The sequence below is a fragment of the Geospiza fortis genome, unplaced genomic scaffold (assembly GCF_000277835.1).
Source record: "Geospiza fortis unplaced genomic scaffold, GeoFor_1.0 scaffold23, whole genome shotgun sequence".
In the NCBI taxonomy this organism is placed as follows: Eukaryota; Metazoa; Chordata; class Aves; order Passeriformes; family Thraupidae; genus Geospiza; species Geospiza fortis.
The window spans coordinates 12196690-12212502 of record NW_005054303.1 but is presented as its reverse complement, the minus strand read 5'-3'; the positions used below and the strand labels follow the sequence as shown (position 1 = coordinate 12212502).

Below are 15813 nucleotides of genomic sequence, written 5' to 3'. Positions count from 1 at the left end.
GGGGCCGCGGGCGCCGGGGCTGGCCGGGGGCTCGGAGATGGGCTGGCCCTTCCTCTGCCTTTCATCTGATGCCTCGCGTTCTCCTTAGTCTCCCTAGTTCGTTTTATTAGCTTTTTTTTTTATTATTTTTCCCCCCTCCCCGTGCGGAAGAGAATGTAAGTAATGCCGGTTAACCGCGGCCGCCGCGCGGGGAGAGAGAGCGAACGCGAGCGAATATTTGGAAGTCAGGCTGAAAATATGTCCAGGCAGTGGGCAGATTAGATAGAAAGGAAGTAAAACCATTTTACGTTTGAAAGAATGCAGCTGCTAGGTAAGGATCGGGTGCTTGGATCTGTGATGTGAACGTGGTGCTTGGGGATGGGGGTTTGACTTGGGTTTCTGAGCTGGGAACTGTCTGGTGGAGCTTGCAGCCAGGGGAGATCTTTCCAGGTAAAAAGAAAAATAAAAATAGACAATAAAAATCTATTTTTAGATGGGAATTTTATGCTATGGTATCAGTGTTTTGGAAAATGGAGGAGATGTCTGTGTAAGAATAATGGTATGATAAGATAAATCTGAGATGAATGTGTGCAGAAATGTAAAATCCTCTGGTTTTTTTTCCCCTCTGTTTGCAGTGAAAAAGACTGAATAGGCCACATTTTGCAGGGTGTGAACTGTTGCAGGCTCTATTGCTCTGTCTGTATTAACATTGGTTAAAATTTCAGAGTATCAGTCACTGAAAATCAAGGATTGCTGTACTAGTTTTCCAGTATCCATTTTTATTATCCTTTTTCATGCCTATTGCATAAAATGCTGTGTGTTTCAAACAAAGAAGGGGGAGGGGGAAGCTTGGTGATTTAAAAAAAAAAAGGTCATTCCTGTAAAAGAAACAGATTATTTTTAAAGAAGGATGTTAATGTAAAATAGTGAAGCAAAGGATTCCAGACAGGTGGATGTGCTGATAGGAGAAGCTGTGGAATCCATTATTTCCAGGTGACAAGTAGGAATGTAAGGTGAGCATCTTCATGCTGAAGCTGTGTAGCAGAGGGTAGATATGAATCTTTTTAGATAATGTCAGAGCAGAACTGACATGATGGCCTATTAAGTCAAATTCCTGGTTCAACTGTTAAAATACATATTTTTAATTGTGGGCCGTGCTGGATATTGCAACAGACAACATTTAGGGAATTTAAGGAATTTCTGGTTTTTTTCCTCTAGAAAGGCAGTAATACTGGCTGCAGAGAGATTTGACAAGTGAGTGATTGGGGTTTTTTTTGCCTGTATTTGAATACAGATGTGGAATTACTGAAATTTTACATTTTATAGAGTGCCTTTTATTAATCAAGGTCAAAAATTGCTTCTGTCCATCCTCTCCCAGAATATTCTCAGGGGGCTTTTTGTTTTAGAACTGTAATTGGTTATATTATTAGAGATGGAAGTGAGATTATTAAAAATACCTTTTTATTTCCCCCCATTCCCATCTTTAGGTCTGCACAGCAGCTTTGCTGACAAGGCCTGTCCAGCTGCTGCCCAGCCATGATAGGCCATCATTAAATAATCAAATGGACACAGACCTACTTAATATATAATCAGGATAAAGTCAGTCAGAAAAGTCTAATTCTGGAATGGAAAGGATCCTATTTTTTCTGAAGTAGCATCTTTTATAATGATGATGGAGCAGAGAGAGCTGCTGTAGCTGGTGACATTAGATCCTGCCATTTTTCTGGTAGCTGGCTTAAAAATCTGCAACTTTATTTTGACAGAAACTATCTTTCTAAGTGTGTTACCTTTTGTGACATCTTTAAGAGGTGGTAGAATTGGTACCACCAGGTTTCCAGGCTTTACAGGGCTTTTTTAAGCTAAAGAGGGGGAACAAACATGGGGTTGGTTTGGTGCTCCTCCTCCTCACCCCTGGTGAGTGACTTGTGTGGTCCAGAGTTGACTGGGAAGAAGGACAATGTGGAAATTGCTTGTCATGGACTCTAACAGGGATTGCATTACACAGAGCTGCTCAGCATGTTCAAATTGCTGGAATTTTGGTAATACATGGTACAACTCAGGATTATTTTCCATTAGCAATTAAGGTTTTAATAAGACATTTCATAAAAAGTGAAAAAAATCTGGAGGTATTATAAAAATAAATTCTTTATTGAATGAAAAGTAAAAGAATCATTCAATTAATTTGAACCCAGATAAAAACCTGAATATTGCTTTTGCTTCTTGCCCATTTTTCAACATGTCAAAGGAAGATAGTCAGCTGTGTCTGGAGGGTACATTTGGCAGTCTATGCACTGCAGCTAAAAGGAAAGGGAAAATCTTGACTCCAGTATCTCCACATAGAAACAAAAGCTTTTGGAATATTGATCATTACCCCATTTTTATTCAAAACAAGTTGTATTTACTACTGTATTTGCTTATCTTGAAGCTGTTCTGTCAGGGAAGAAGAATCTAATCTAAACATAAAGTAGTGAAGCAAAGGATTCCACACAGGTAAATGTGCTGGTAGGAGAAGCTGTGGAATCCACTGTGATCCATCACATTTGATTCTCAAACTTAAATATTTAAATTCTCCCTGTTCTACAAGGGGATGTGTAAGCAATATTTGGGTTTGGCTCTATCTCCCTGTAAGCCATTCTGATTCCATTAAAATGAAGATCTTAACGTGCAGTTATTTCAATTATCTTCTCAGTACACGTTCTCCACAGATACATTCACTGAAGACCAGAGTTAAGGCAAGGAATTTCTTCAGAAAAAAATTCCAGGTCTCCATGGCTCATTGAGGGAAGATTTGTGGCACCTCCAGGTGTTTGCTAAGAGGGATTTTCTTCAAGGCTTGTTTGTGACAGTCACCTAGAGGATGTATGTGTGGCATGTTTAATGGGGTGCATTCATTGAACCTTTTTAAGGTTCTTGCATCACAACAGCATCAAAAAAATCAGTCACAGTTGCTTTACATTGTTGAAAAGGGAAGATGCCAGAGGCATTTTCCAATGTTCCTATTCTGCAAATAAGCAAGGATTTCAGTTCTCATGATAAGTTATTTCCATATATTTTATTAGCATTAAGTCCATAAAGGAAGGATGAGAAATCCATGATGTGTTTTAGGAGGCTTGAAATTCCTACAAATAATCAGTAGTCGACTATTAAAATATTTACATTTTGCTTCAAAATAATTCTTGTTCCCCGTGTAGGCTTTGCTCTCAGTAACTGTGGGAGATCACATAAAATCATACCCAAATTGCCATGTCTGTTGCAGCCTATTTGTATTTTAAAATAACATTGAAATAGCTCACTCTGGAAGTTCAATACAGGAAAAGAGTCATTTCAAAGTTAATGAAGGGTGATATCCAGAAAGAAGTGGTTTATTAGATATTAAGAAAAAATTATTTCCCGTGAGGATGGTGAGGCCCTGGCACAGGGTGCCCACAGGAGCTGTGGCTGCCCCATCCCTGGCAGTGTCCAAGGCCAGGTTGGAGCAGCCTGGTGTAGTGGAAGATGTCCCTGCCCATGGCAGGAGATGGAACAAGATGGCTTTTTAGATCCCTTCCAATCCAAACCAACCTAAGATTCTGTGATTTATATATATAAACCCCCTCCCCAAGCAGCTGTGATGTGTAATGCACAGAATAGCCTTTAAAAATAGCTAAACATTGATTAGCTAATCCTCCTTCTCATGCATGTGTGCATTTGTAGGAGTTCTGGCTACTGTGAAGCACAGCCTGCATCATGCCATGCACAAATGTTCTTTAAAGCCTTCCTTGCTCACAGTTTTATGCAAAGAGGCATTCTCAGAATGTCACTCCAAGGGAAGTTGCAAACTGAGGCACAGCTCTGGAGTGAGTCATTGTTGGTTTGTGGAATTTCTGGTTTCTTGTTGGTATAAATTAACATTTTAAGACCATGCTTATCTCCACGTGGTTTAAAGCTGTTAACTTGTTGCAATCAGTTTAATTCTTGTCATTTCCTTAATTAGTTTTCAAGCTCGGCGTTAGAAAGCAAATGTGCAAGTGATGAAATCTCATTGAAGTACTGTGAAGCAACAAAATTACATTTACCGTAATTCTGGCAGCTTGTCTTGATCATCTCTTCCTCTGAACTCCAAATCCTGTGTATGCTGCTCTTCCTCTTCACCTGCATTTCTTTCACAGAAGCATTTATGGTCCTGTCAGTCTATTTATAACATGAAAGGAAGATCTGTCCCTGGTAGCTCCACCTTGGATTGCCTGAGTTCAGGGTGTACGTGCTTGGAGGTAGAGATTCATTCTTTCTTTTGTAGAAGAAACTATTTCATCCTTTGTGCTCCCACTCAGCTCTAAAGGTTGGCACCCACAGAAGCTTTAATATCTTTCTGTAGAGTAACTGATGAGTCAGGATAACAGAGCCACATTCTTGTTGAAAATCATGCTAAGGACAGAGGCAAAGCTCATGGTGAATTAGGTGACTCAAAACCAAATGAAGCAAAACCAGTTACAGGTGTTCTGTGTGCTTCATGTTGCTGGTGCTTTCCAGATAGTTTTAGAAAATACGTGAATGCTGTTAATGTTGTTTGGAAGACCATAAGAAGTGGAGTTGGGAAGGGAACATGTCCATTATACAAAGATAAAAAGATAATGTTCATGGTCAAATTTATTGTTTTACTGTTTCCAGTGCTCCCTAACAGATGTGACCTGCTTGTCAGAAAGGAGGAAAAAAACCTCAAACCCATAAAATTTCAATCTTTAAATTAAAAAAGGGGCATCTTAGAGATTTTTAATTTATTTTCATTTAAATGAAATTCACCCTCTCATCCTGAAACTAAAAAGTTTTTCTCGTGTTGCATTTAGCTGTGGGTATTGGAGGAGCAGCAGAAAGGTCTCAGTTTTGAACTCTTGAAGCTTAAAATTTTCATATTGTTTTGCTTCTCACTTGGACTTACCTTTGGCTATAGTCTCCCCCTTTTTGCAACATCTGTATAAGAAAAAAATGAAATGGAGAGACAGAACTCTCTTCAGTAACTGGTTTTAAACAATTATCACTGTAAACTTACTTATGCCCAGTCTAAAATGGGCACAAATGTCTGGATAATAGCAGTGAGTTTTGGAGAGCAGCACTGTCATCCTGGTTCCTGCTGCAAAGCAGTGTTGGGAATTTCAGCTCTCCATTTGCTCTCTGATGGTGATCACAGGTTCTGGCATCAACGTTTCTCAGGTGTTTCCCTGATTTGGGTGCAGATTTACAGCAGCTTAGATGAACCCCCGTGGCAGGGGGGTTGGGACTAGGTGGTCTTCAAGGTCCATTCCACCAAACCCATTCTATAATTTTATGATGGCTGATATATTTAAAGTAAAACTCACTCAGAACAGCAAACACTCTTTAGAATTCTTTAATGTCTAGTTCTAAACAGATAACCCTGGTAAAAAAATGGCATCTTATCCTCACGTTGCAGTAAGCATATCCAGGAAGGCTTGGTCTTTCTCATTTTGGCCAGAAGCAAGAGAGCAGCTGATCCAAGCTGTGTTCTGTGGTGGCAGAAGGATCTGGTGCCTGTTCTGGCCTCAGTACCAGGCACAGTTCAGCCTCCCTCTGTCAAGGGGCTCAACAGAGAGAAGCAGGTGCAGACTTTGGGATGTCTCACACAGGTGGATGCTTACTGCAGCCAGGTTTTATGCCCCCACCCTATAACACTTTTCATCTTCCCTTTTTGCTTTTCTTCATCTGCATTTTTTCCACTCAGTCTCAATGGAAGGGCTAAATTCTGGCTGCAAGATTGCTGTTTTTATGTGCATTTCTGCTGTCCTGACCCACAGTTCTGGTTTGGCTTTGTGCCCACACAGAAGAAATGGCTTTAATTCAACTATTCAGAAGCATTTCTGGATGTTTACTGTTATTAGATGTATTTAGTTTGCACAGTTTGAGCTGTATTGCCTTCAGCCAGTAAACATTACAGTAGATGGTAGAAATTTCTCGATCTTGAAGTTATTTTGCAGTCTGGATGGAGAGAAAAAAGCTGTGGTTTCTATAGCAATACTTCACTTGATAACCTGGAAGAGCACGCTAATTCTATAGATAACTGTTTCTCCTTATATAATCCCTGTGATGTGCTGAGCAAATGCTAACTGATGCTGTACAGCGTTGTGATTACACATTTAATTTCCTCCAATTATTCCAGAAGAAAAATTAGTGAAGTAAGACACAGATATTGTCTCTGCCTGATTGTAGCTGAGCCCTGTTGGGTTTAGAAGCTCAGAATTCAGTGAAGCAGGCAGGGCTGGGATTCATTCTGATGCTGGGCAGATTGCTGGTTAGTAAGGCATTAGCATGTACATCCCCATTTCCCTGCCTATCTCCTTGCCTTGAAGCTTAAAGTTTACAGAATGCAGAGATGACTGAAATCTAAATTGTTGTTCTGGTTTCCTTCTGGAACTGCTTGTCACTTTCCTGTTATTTTTAATAATGTAATGATAAGATTTTTTGACACGTACTGTACGTCTTTCCTTCAAGACAGCTGCAGCCTGCCTTGTACAAACTGCCAGGCTGGCAGGAAGAAAGTGGCATGCAGAAAGCAATGCAGGGAAAAGGGTTTGGGTTGGTTTTTTTTGGTTTTTTTTGGCCTCTGCTAGAATCTCAAAATTCCATGAAGATACATAGACATTATTTCCTCTGCCTGCCCCTTCCACTGCCTCCAATAAATTGACTGTATTTTAAATAATTTTCACTGGAATTAAAGGAATATCTTTATTTCATGCTGTGGATTACTTGCCATAAATTTATCTCATAGTGTTTATCTCTTTGAAGCTTTAAGTTGTAAAGGTGAAACTAAGGAATTTATAATAATAATAAATTATAGAAATTACTTTAAAGGTGTTTCCAAATATAAGCTGAAATCAAGCATTGGAACTTAATTACAAAACAAGTACTGTCTGGAGCATCTCCAACAGGTACTGTTGGAGAAAGAATTGTTCTGCAATCTGAGCTAAAGCTGGGATAAGGAAAATAAACAAAAAAGCCCCAAACAAACAGAAAGAACCTAACCAAAAAAAACCCAACAAAACAAACCGGGAATTCATGTGAATTCTTTCAGTCTTGTAAATACCAGACCTCTTCTGTGCTAGGCAGGTATGCTGTGTGTATTAGAGTTTTCATTTGAGGGTCACTCATTCGTTCTGTCATGGACTGATGCTTTCCCTGACCTGCATTTTCTTCTTTTCCTCCTGAGGTCCTACTTCAGTCTTCTTGAGTAAATTTTGTTTTCTGCATATTTCACCATTACATGGGTTCAGGGCCAAATGGGAAGTGGTTTGGGTTTAGTTCTTGCTCTTAGGCTTTTGTACAAATAAATGGTTACTTTGCATATTTGCTGTTTTCATTTATGACTGCATTTATTTTCACAGCCTGAGGAAGAGCTTGATCCTGAAGAGAGGGACAACTTCCTCCAACAGCTTTACAAGTTTATGGAAGACAGAGGTAACACTGAATTTTCTTCCTTTTTTTTATCTCCAGTCCACTTATTTAATGGCACAACACTCAAAGGGAACTCAAATCCTCCCTGAGGTGTTTTGGTTTTGTTTTGCTTTCACAAAGCCTTTTCTATGTTCCTAACGCCTGTTAAATAAGCCCTTGGTTAATTTCTGGTTGTGACAGCCATGGCTGAGAGCTCTGCTGCTGTTAATCCCAGGCTGGAAGCTGTGGAGTCTGTCCATGGATGGTGAAATCCAACCAGCAGAGAATGGTGATGTGCCATCCTCTAGTCTTGTGCACAAATGGAGCAGTGATACCTGAAGAGACAACTCAAAAGAATCTATTTTATCCTGTAGCTACAACAAGAAGATAGTGTATTTTAAACATCTGTCTTTACAGAATTAAGTGAGACTTAATAAAGTAGAATAGTTGAAGTCTTGGCTTCAGAGCAGTTTTAAAGTGCATGTGCTCTGCAGAGGGAGCAGGATGTACCTGCTGGCTTGGGAGAGCTGCTGTTGCATAAGGCATGTGCAGTTGTGATGAGACTGACATGAAAATGGAAGCTTTTATGCTCCTTTTTAAAAATCTGTATTCAAGCCTGCAGAATTTTGTCTTTTAGAGTATATTGGTTTGATAAATTTTACCCATGAAGTCACCTTTTCAATCCTGTATTTCAACTGCCGTTTTCATCCTGCAGTAGCCTTGGTGTAGAGCTAGATTACAGGTGTAACTACTGCCCTTTTCCCTTTTCTTTTCAGCTTTCTTTTCTCTTGACAGCAGCTACCTGAATGATATTTCCATAGCAGCACAGAGTGCAGCAAATGTTGATGTATTTGAATTTGAAATGACCAGAACTAAGGGTGAAACATGAAGTACTTGCAGAGTCTGAATATTTGCCCCTTTCTTTTTTTGAGGGTGGGAGGTTGTTAAAATTAATGGGGAAATCAAGCTGCCTTTGTAAAAGAGAGTCTGTTCTAAGGAGGTATGTTCTAGAGCACAGAATCATAAAAGCACAATCCAAAAGCTGTTCAATATTGCCAGTTCTTATCATAGGTTTAGAAATTGAGCATGTATTATAGCAAAGTGTTCTGGAGCTCATCCAATATAATTTTGAAGGCCTCCTGTGTATATAACCAGTGTTTCTGGAGAATAAGCTGCCTTAGGGGAATAAAAGACTAAGTTGGGGGGAAAAAAAGAAATCATTCTGCTGCTGGGCTAATCCAGAGTTTTCCTTTCATGTAGCCTGATTCTTCCCACTGTCCTGTATTCTTGCCTTCTCATTCTCTTTCCTAAACACTCACAGACTGCAAAACCAGTAGAGATTCAGGACCTTGTGAAGGGAGAAGAAGAAAGCATTTGTATGATGAATTTGAAGACTCAGTCCATGAAATATTTTTCAAGCCAGTATGTGGATTGAGCAATGTGCAGAACTTTTTGGGACTGGGACTTTCCCCTTGCCTGTTTGCTTCTTATTTTCCTTCTCCATCCTTATAGCAAGATTTCTGTTCCCAGCAGATTTGTTCTACATTCTGTTCTCTCAATATAAATGTTTTGATTCATGGAATCATGACAGTATTCCCAAAGTCCTATAAAATTATTTTAATGATTCCAAATATAATTGCATGAAGATGAGGGAAGATACAAAGCAGCAGGGAAGAGGTTTGGCATTCTTCCTTGCTGGGAGGATTATTGTCTACGTATGCAGCCACTTGCCCTAAGTCACTTTTGGTTTCTCCTTCTGCAGATAATTACTGTTCTGTGTGTCACTGCCACTCAGCTGATCTGAGTTCTTTCTTTTCCCTGGAACTGCCCCAAATATTCATGTCCTGTCAGGTCCTTGTGCTTTTCCACATTCTGACAATTTGCCTGAGTGTCTCTTCCTAATCCAACGTCTCTGCTTCTTCCTCGTTCCTTTCAGCCCACGGTGCTTTTAGTTAATCTCTTCACACACTGCTCTGTTCCAGCATTCCTCAGGTGTTCTCTGCAGCTTCCTGCAGTTCTGGCTGTCCTCCCTGCTCAGGAGAGGAGCAGTGGGATGCAGCCAGGTGGATTGGGGTTGGTAATAAACCTGGGAGGCTGATAAACCACCCAGGGATAATGATGCATTCAAAACAGGGTGAAGCCTTAACTGGTCATTGGAATTTACTGACTTGGGAACATACCTTAAGCCATTGAATACAGATTTTAAAATGTAGAATAATACTTGTAATCAAATGTGTGCTAAAGGAATGGAAGAGGCACCTTGCTGTTCTTTAGGATAACTTGTTTCTGTTTTATTTTATTCAGGTACTCCTATCAATAAACCACCAGTTCTGGGCTACAAGGACCTTAACCTCTTCAAACTTTTTAGGCTGGTTTATCAGCAGGGTGGGTGTGACAATGTAAGTGCTGAATGTTCCCTGAATTAAATGTCTGTTCATTCATATCTATAAATGTCCTGGGAAGTTGTGGATTCCCCATCCCTGGCAGTGTTCAGGCCAGGTTGGGCAGGGCTTGGAACAACCTGGGATAGTGGGAGGTGTCCCTGCCCATGGCAAGGGGTTGGAACTGGGTGATTTTTAAGGTCCCTTCCAACCCAAACTGTTCACTGGATATAAAAGACTTTGGCTTTTAGCTCTGTTCAATATTATTCCTTAGTGTTATTATTGTAAAACCTGTAAACTTCCTTTTTTCTCTTTTTTCCCCCCCAAAGATTGAAAGTGGTGCTGTATGGAAGCAAATTTATATGGACCTTGGCATTCCTATTTTGAACTCAGCTGCTTCCTACAACGTAAAAACTGCTTATAGAAAGTAAGTTTTTATATTGGGTAGTGGTGAAAGCACTTTTCCTTTCTTTCTCCTAGTTGTAGCTTGTACAATATTCAAGAAGTTTTTGGTAGTTTTGGAGACAGCATTTGATATTCTTCAGTTAATGAACAGTTCTGAGCATTTTCCAGTGCTGATGTGGAGGAAAGGAGGGAGCAGTCAGGGCAGGGAGTTCCTGTTGTTCCAATACATCAGGATTCTGCTCATTTTTTTACCAAGAAACTTTTACTTTCCTCCTGTGCTGATGGTGTTTCAGAGTACACCACTGAAATTTTTAAAAGAAGCTTTGGCAGATTCAGTTTTGCAAGTTAAGGTAATTAACAGTAACAGACGACTCCTTAATCTTTAGATCTCATATGCATTGAGGAGAGTTTTATACAAGTGCTTTAACTTCCTGAAAGGTGTTGACTGAAAAAAAGACATGTTTTAGATTTTATATTTACATATAATCTTTGCAGAATTTGTAGAATAATGGCATTAGGGCTTAACTGTGTGCATTGCTGTGGTGAATGTGAGAGTTATTAAATAGTAAAATCATTACTTACATTGACTAAATGCATAAATCTTTTTCTTCTCACCCTCGCTTTTCAGCTGTGTTGTAACTTTTGAATTGGAAACCTTTCAGGAATTACATTTTCCAAGCTCGTTTTCTAAATAAAAATTGTTTTTATTGTTTATCCTCCTTGGAAGTTTGACAAGAAACAATTGGGCTTTTTGAGTAAAAGGGAAGAATGAGGTTCTCTTGACTCAAACCTCGGGAAATTTGGAAATAGGGATGAGTAATGACTCAACTCATGTTAATGTCAATGAAGATGACAATGTTGAGACTCTCTTCAGTGGGATTTGAACTGGGCACATGTTTAAGGTCTGTATTTTACAGAGAAGAGTGTTTATCCTGGAAAGAGTAATTGGTAAATGTGTACTGGGTTGCTGTTACAGTGGAAGAAACGATGATGTTGTTTGGACACATGAAAATGTGTTGTGACAGTGATAGTGTGTTGTAACTTGCATATTAATTCTTTGAGGAATAAGCTAATTCATACCTCTGTCACCTATAACTGGATTAGAATACACACAGGCAGTTTCCAGAGAACAAGCTCATGCATGGCATTACTGTCATGAATTCTTAATTGGATGGGAATGAAGTTAAATATATGAGAAGCACCTCTGTGTGTTCTTTTTCAGCATTTGATATGAAATTGTTTCACTTCAAAATCTTCTCTAGCTTTTATATTTTTATTTGGGTTTATTTGGTTGTTGTGTGTTTTTTATTATTATTTTCCTGAAGTTACTGAGCAGGAAAATAGGTTTTATGCACTTCAATAAATGAAAAATAAACCATGGAATATAAATGGGACCTTCCTTGTGTCTGTAGGTATCTTTATGGTTTTGAAGAGTACTGCCGTTCTGCAAACATTCAGTTTAGGACCATCCATCACAATGAACCAAAAGTGGTAGAAGAGACACAGAAACACGTGGAACCAATGGAGGAAAGTGTGAAAGAGGAACAAAAAATGCCCCCAACAGAAGTTAAAAAAGAAGCAGAAGAAAATTATTCCAGCAGTGAAAGTGAGAAAGAAGAAATTGAACTAAGATCCCCAAGGGTGAGCGGTCTGAACTGATTTGTGTTTAGTCCCTAACAAAGCCCCTTTGTGTAGTGAACAGTTCCTATAGTGACTTTTCCTTGTGCAGCAGTTGCACATTGGAATTGTTGCACTGGTACAAGTGTGGAGTTCTGTGAGTGTTAATTGTTAATTATGTTCTACCTGGACACAGAGATGGATTACTCCTTCATATTCCACACCATGCCTGGGATTTGCTCAGGCTCAGCTGGATGTGCTGTGGTTCAGGGATGCCTTGAGCTGTTCCCATCAGAACAGTGAAACACAGCAGGACAGTCTTGGTTGTGGGTGAGGGTTTCCACAGGCACATGGAACCTGGAGCCTTCTGGCAAGAAACAGGAATATCAAAAACCTGCGATGGATCTTGGAATCAAAGGAAGACCCATTTCTCTGAGCTGGTTTTTGCCACAGTTTCTCTTCTAATAGAAGAAACACTCAAATACTGGAGTACATAGACAAAAGTAGAGGGAAGAACAATTAAGTTTAGCCTTCATTTGTCTTTAAATGCTGTAGAGGTGAAGGTTGTATTAGTAGCTACATAGATCAGATCAGTGCCCCAACAGCTGGAGGATACTGAACACCGTGAGGAATACAGACAGTACTTTAAAGGTGTTGGAATATCACTGTAGCACTCATTTAATTACGTTAAAAGAACATTTTGTGTTCTTCAATGGACTGTGACTACTGAAGGACAACAATTGCTGCTTTTAAATTGTTCAAGTTCTAAAGATTCTGTTTGACTAAAATGTTATTCTGTTGAAGTCCTTCTTGCAAAGCAGCTTTTCAAGCAAATACATGGCCTTATAGATTAATAGATGGAAGGACATGGTGTAAACACAGGTTGAGACTTCTATTATGTATTATATTTCTGTTTAATTGAAAGTGGTTGTTCCAAGCTGCATCAGCCTCAGTGAACTTCCTGACATGACATTAGCTTTGTTCTTAGTTTGTTCATTTATTTTTGAGTTAGTTTTTCTTTCTGAGAACGCTCAAAAGAAGGTTAAAGAAATGTAAGAATTTTTTGTCTTTTTAATAATTGTCTCTTTGTTCTGACTAAAAAGCAATGATCCTATCAAGAGACTTCTAATAAATCAAATGATAATACTGTGCTAGATCTCTAAGAATCAGTTGCAGATAGTCCCAGGCAGCAACTGCTTTGAGTACTCAAGGTGCCTTTAAAAAATGAGATATTTAGGGTTTTTTGAGAGCTGACAAATTTCTGCCCTTGATGTCCACAGGTGACTGTCAGGATTGAAGATGCCTCCCCTCAATATTCCTATACAAGCACTTCAAATAATGATATTGCTGTAGGTGAACAAGACATTTTGGCCCTTTCTATCAGAGTAACAAGCATTACAAGTCCAAACAAATATCCTGAAATCCTCCATCAGTTAATCAGAAACTCATCCTCATTCCAAATGAAGCAGATAGAAAAACGTAAAGTTTTAATTTTACTATTTTAGAATATTTTGCATTTTTTTGTCATCTCCAGCCTTTTTTCTCTACAGGAGTTGCGTGTCTCATTTTTTTGCTGGGATTTGGAGGGGTTATGAAGAAAGCAGGGGACAGGAGTCATTAAACTGATTTTATTTCTGTTCCAGGGACGAAGAAGACTTGCCCGGGATGCAGCCCCTGCTAAAAAAGATGGTGAAGAGGATAAAACCCAAGACAAATTAAAAGACAGTAACAAAGAAAACAAAGATGTAGAGGAAACACCTGAGAATGCAGAAAAGAAAGAAAATGAAACTCCTCTAGGGAAGAAAAGCACACCAAAGCAAAAAGAGAAGAAAATTAAAAAACAGGAGGATTCTGATAAAGAGTCAGATGAAGAGGAAGAGAGGCAGAGGGAGAGGTAAGCACTAAATTGTATCACCTTCTTTGAGTTTCTCTGTGCCATGATTGAGCTGTTCTCCAGGCAGGAGGACACAGACTTGATCTTACTGAAGTGTGAAAATCAGAAGCCTTATTCACTCAGACAGGCAGGGAAAGGGAACATTTTATTTCAAGCTTGTAGAGCCTGCTGTACCTTCTGGAAGCATCTTTTTGTGCTGGATGCCAGGCTGTATTTTTCACTGTCACTTCACTTGCCAAGGCTGTGTTGGTGTTTTATCACACCAATACCTCCAGACACCAAGCTGACCAGGCTGTGAGAGGGTGGGAACAGCTTGGGGACACTTCCCTGGGCAGTTGAAACAGAAATGGCAAATCCCTCTTCTCCTGTGCTTTGAAGGGTTTGCTGATGACTGGTGAAGCTGCAGGCTCCTTGTTTTTGCTGTGTGTCAGATGATCAAGGCAGCAAAGTTTTCTTTAAGCTGTGTGGGTGTTACTTGTCCTCTGACTTGCTTGCCACAAGATAATTGACCTTTCACTGAAGGCCAACAAATCTATTTCATTAAAAGCAAACCCATAGTCCTTTTTAGTATTTTATTTCTTGCTGACTTTTTTGTAGAGTAGCTTCTAAATTATGCTGAATTGTCCCTTAAGTAGGGAAGGAATTATAGCTAAAAATAGGTTTGATTGTCGTTCTTCAAAATATGTTTGAGTATAATATTTAAACAGTAGCTAAAGGTGTAATGAGAGGTGGATGTATCTAATAAAGAGCTGTGCAGACACTTTTAAGCTTGGCTGAACATTTTTGTGATCAAGGTTTTTTCCAATGGAATGGTGTTTGTGTCATGAGGGGATCACTGTGATGGCAATTCAAACTCATGTGCAGTTAATAAACTGTAGTATTTTAAGCTAATTGTAAAAGTACCTTTTTTTTATAAATTATGTCTCAAAATCAAATATTTCAGAAACTGAAGTTAGTTCTTCCTGTGCTGTTCGGGAGACACACACTGAGTTAACTTTTATTCCTCTTTGTATTATCAAAATATCAATTTAAAAAATAATCTTTAAGCTTTGAGGTAGTTGTATGCTTTATAAATTGTGTTTAAATTTTAATAAAACTTACTGGATATTTTTGGCACTTAGCCCTATTCTCCCTAAGTTCTGCTCTTGATTTAAAAATCCTGTTTCTGAGCAAGCTTCAGAGACAGGACAGGGTACAGAAAATTAATTTTTTTTGCACCCTTTTTCTACCTTGACTGCTCTCTAAATTTTAAGATATGATTGTCACTAATTAGTGGGCATTTTAAATACATTTTACTACAGGGAAGAAATTGAGAACAAAGGAGAATCAGAAGGTGAAGAAGATGAGGAGGACACAGAACCCTGCCTGACTGGAACCAAAGTGAAAGTAAAATATGGACGTGGAAAGACTCAAAAAATTTATGAAGCCAGTATTAAAAGCACAGAAATTGATGATGGAGAGGTTTTATATTTAGTTCATTACTACGGTTGGAATGTAAGGTGAGGATAACAAATTGCCTTTCATTTCTTTGTTCAAAGGCTTATTTGCAAAAGAAATTTTTGTTTTTAAGGACATAAAGTGAGAGATGGTCAGTGATGTGGCTCCATATTGAATTACCAACATAACAGGCTCTGACTTCTTCACTTTTCAGTGTTGGTGATTTTGTTCATGGTGTTGCATTGAAATGTCAGAATATACTTGTATTTTTCCAAGTGTCCATCTGCCTTAGGGATCCTCACCCCTTCCAGGAGTATCCCTGATATTTATTGTGTCTATCAGTGTTAGCACTAGCAAACTTTCCTTTAAGGGAGCCATTGATAATGGTGGAGATATTTACAATTAATGTATTAAGCACTGGAATTTTGGGAATAAAATACATTCTTGTATTGAATGGTAATTGGGATTGTAAAATGCTTCTCCTGGCAGCCAGTCTTCATAGTACTTTATATATTTCAGGTATATAACATGGTATTCCAAATCCATAAGCAAATTTCTTTATGTGGCAACATGAAGTTTGAGTGTGGCAATATTCCCCAAATATTTACAGGTTCCCTTTACCTTATTAATATCTTGAGGAGCATCAGTGTGTTTGTGCTTTTCAGAATCTCATCCAGTTTG

General features: G+C 38.9%; 1 protein-coding gene across 1 annotated transcript in view; it reads left to right on the top strand.

The window, feature by feature from the left end:
- ARID4A (AT-rich interaction domain 4A) overlaps positions 1-15813 on the top strand; it is a 46050-nt gene that overhangs the window by 21860 nt on the left and 8377 nt on the right. Inside the window, exons 11-16 of the mRNA XM_005418038.2 lie at positions 7350-7422; positions 9703-9797; positions 10109-10206; positions 11597-11825; positions 13445-13695; positions 14997-15194. Coding sequence (XP_005418095.1) covers positions 7350-7422; positions 9703-9797; positions 10109-10206; positions 11597-11825; positions 13445-13695; positions 14997-15194 — 944 coding nt within the window. The remainder of the gene's footprint in view (positions 1-7349; positions 7423-9702; positions 9798-10108; positions 10207-11596; positions 11826-13444; positions 13696-14996; positions 15195-15813) is intronic.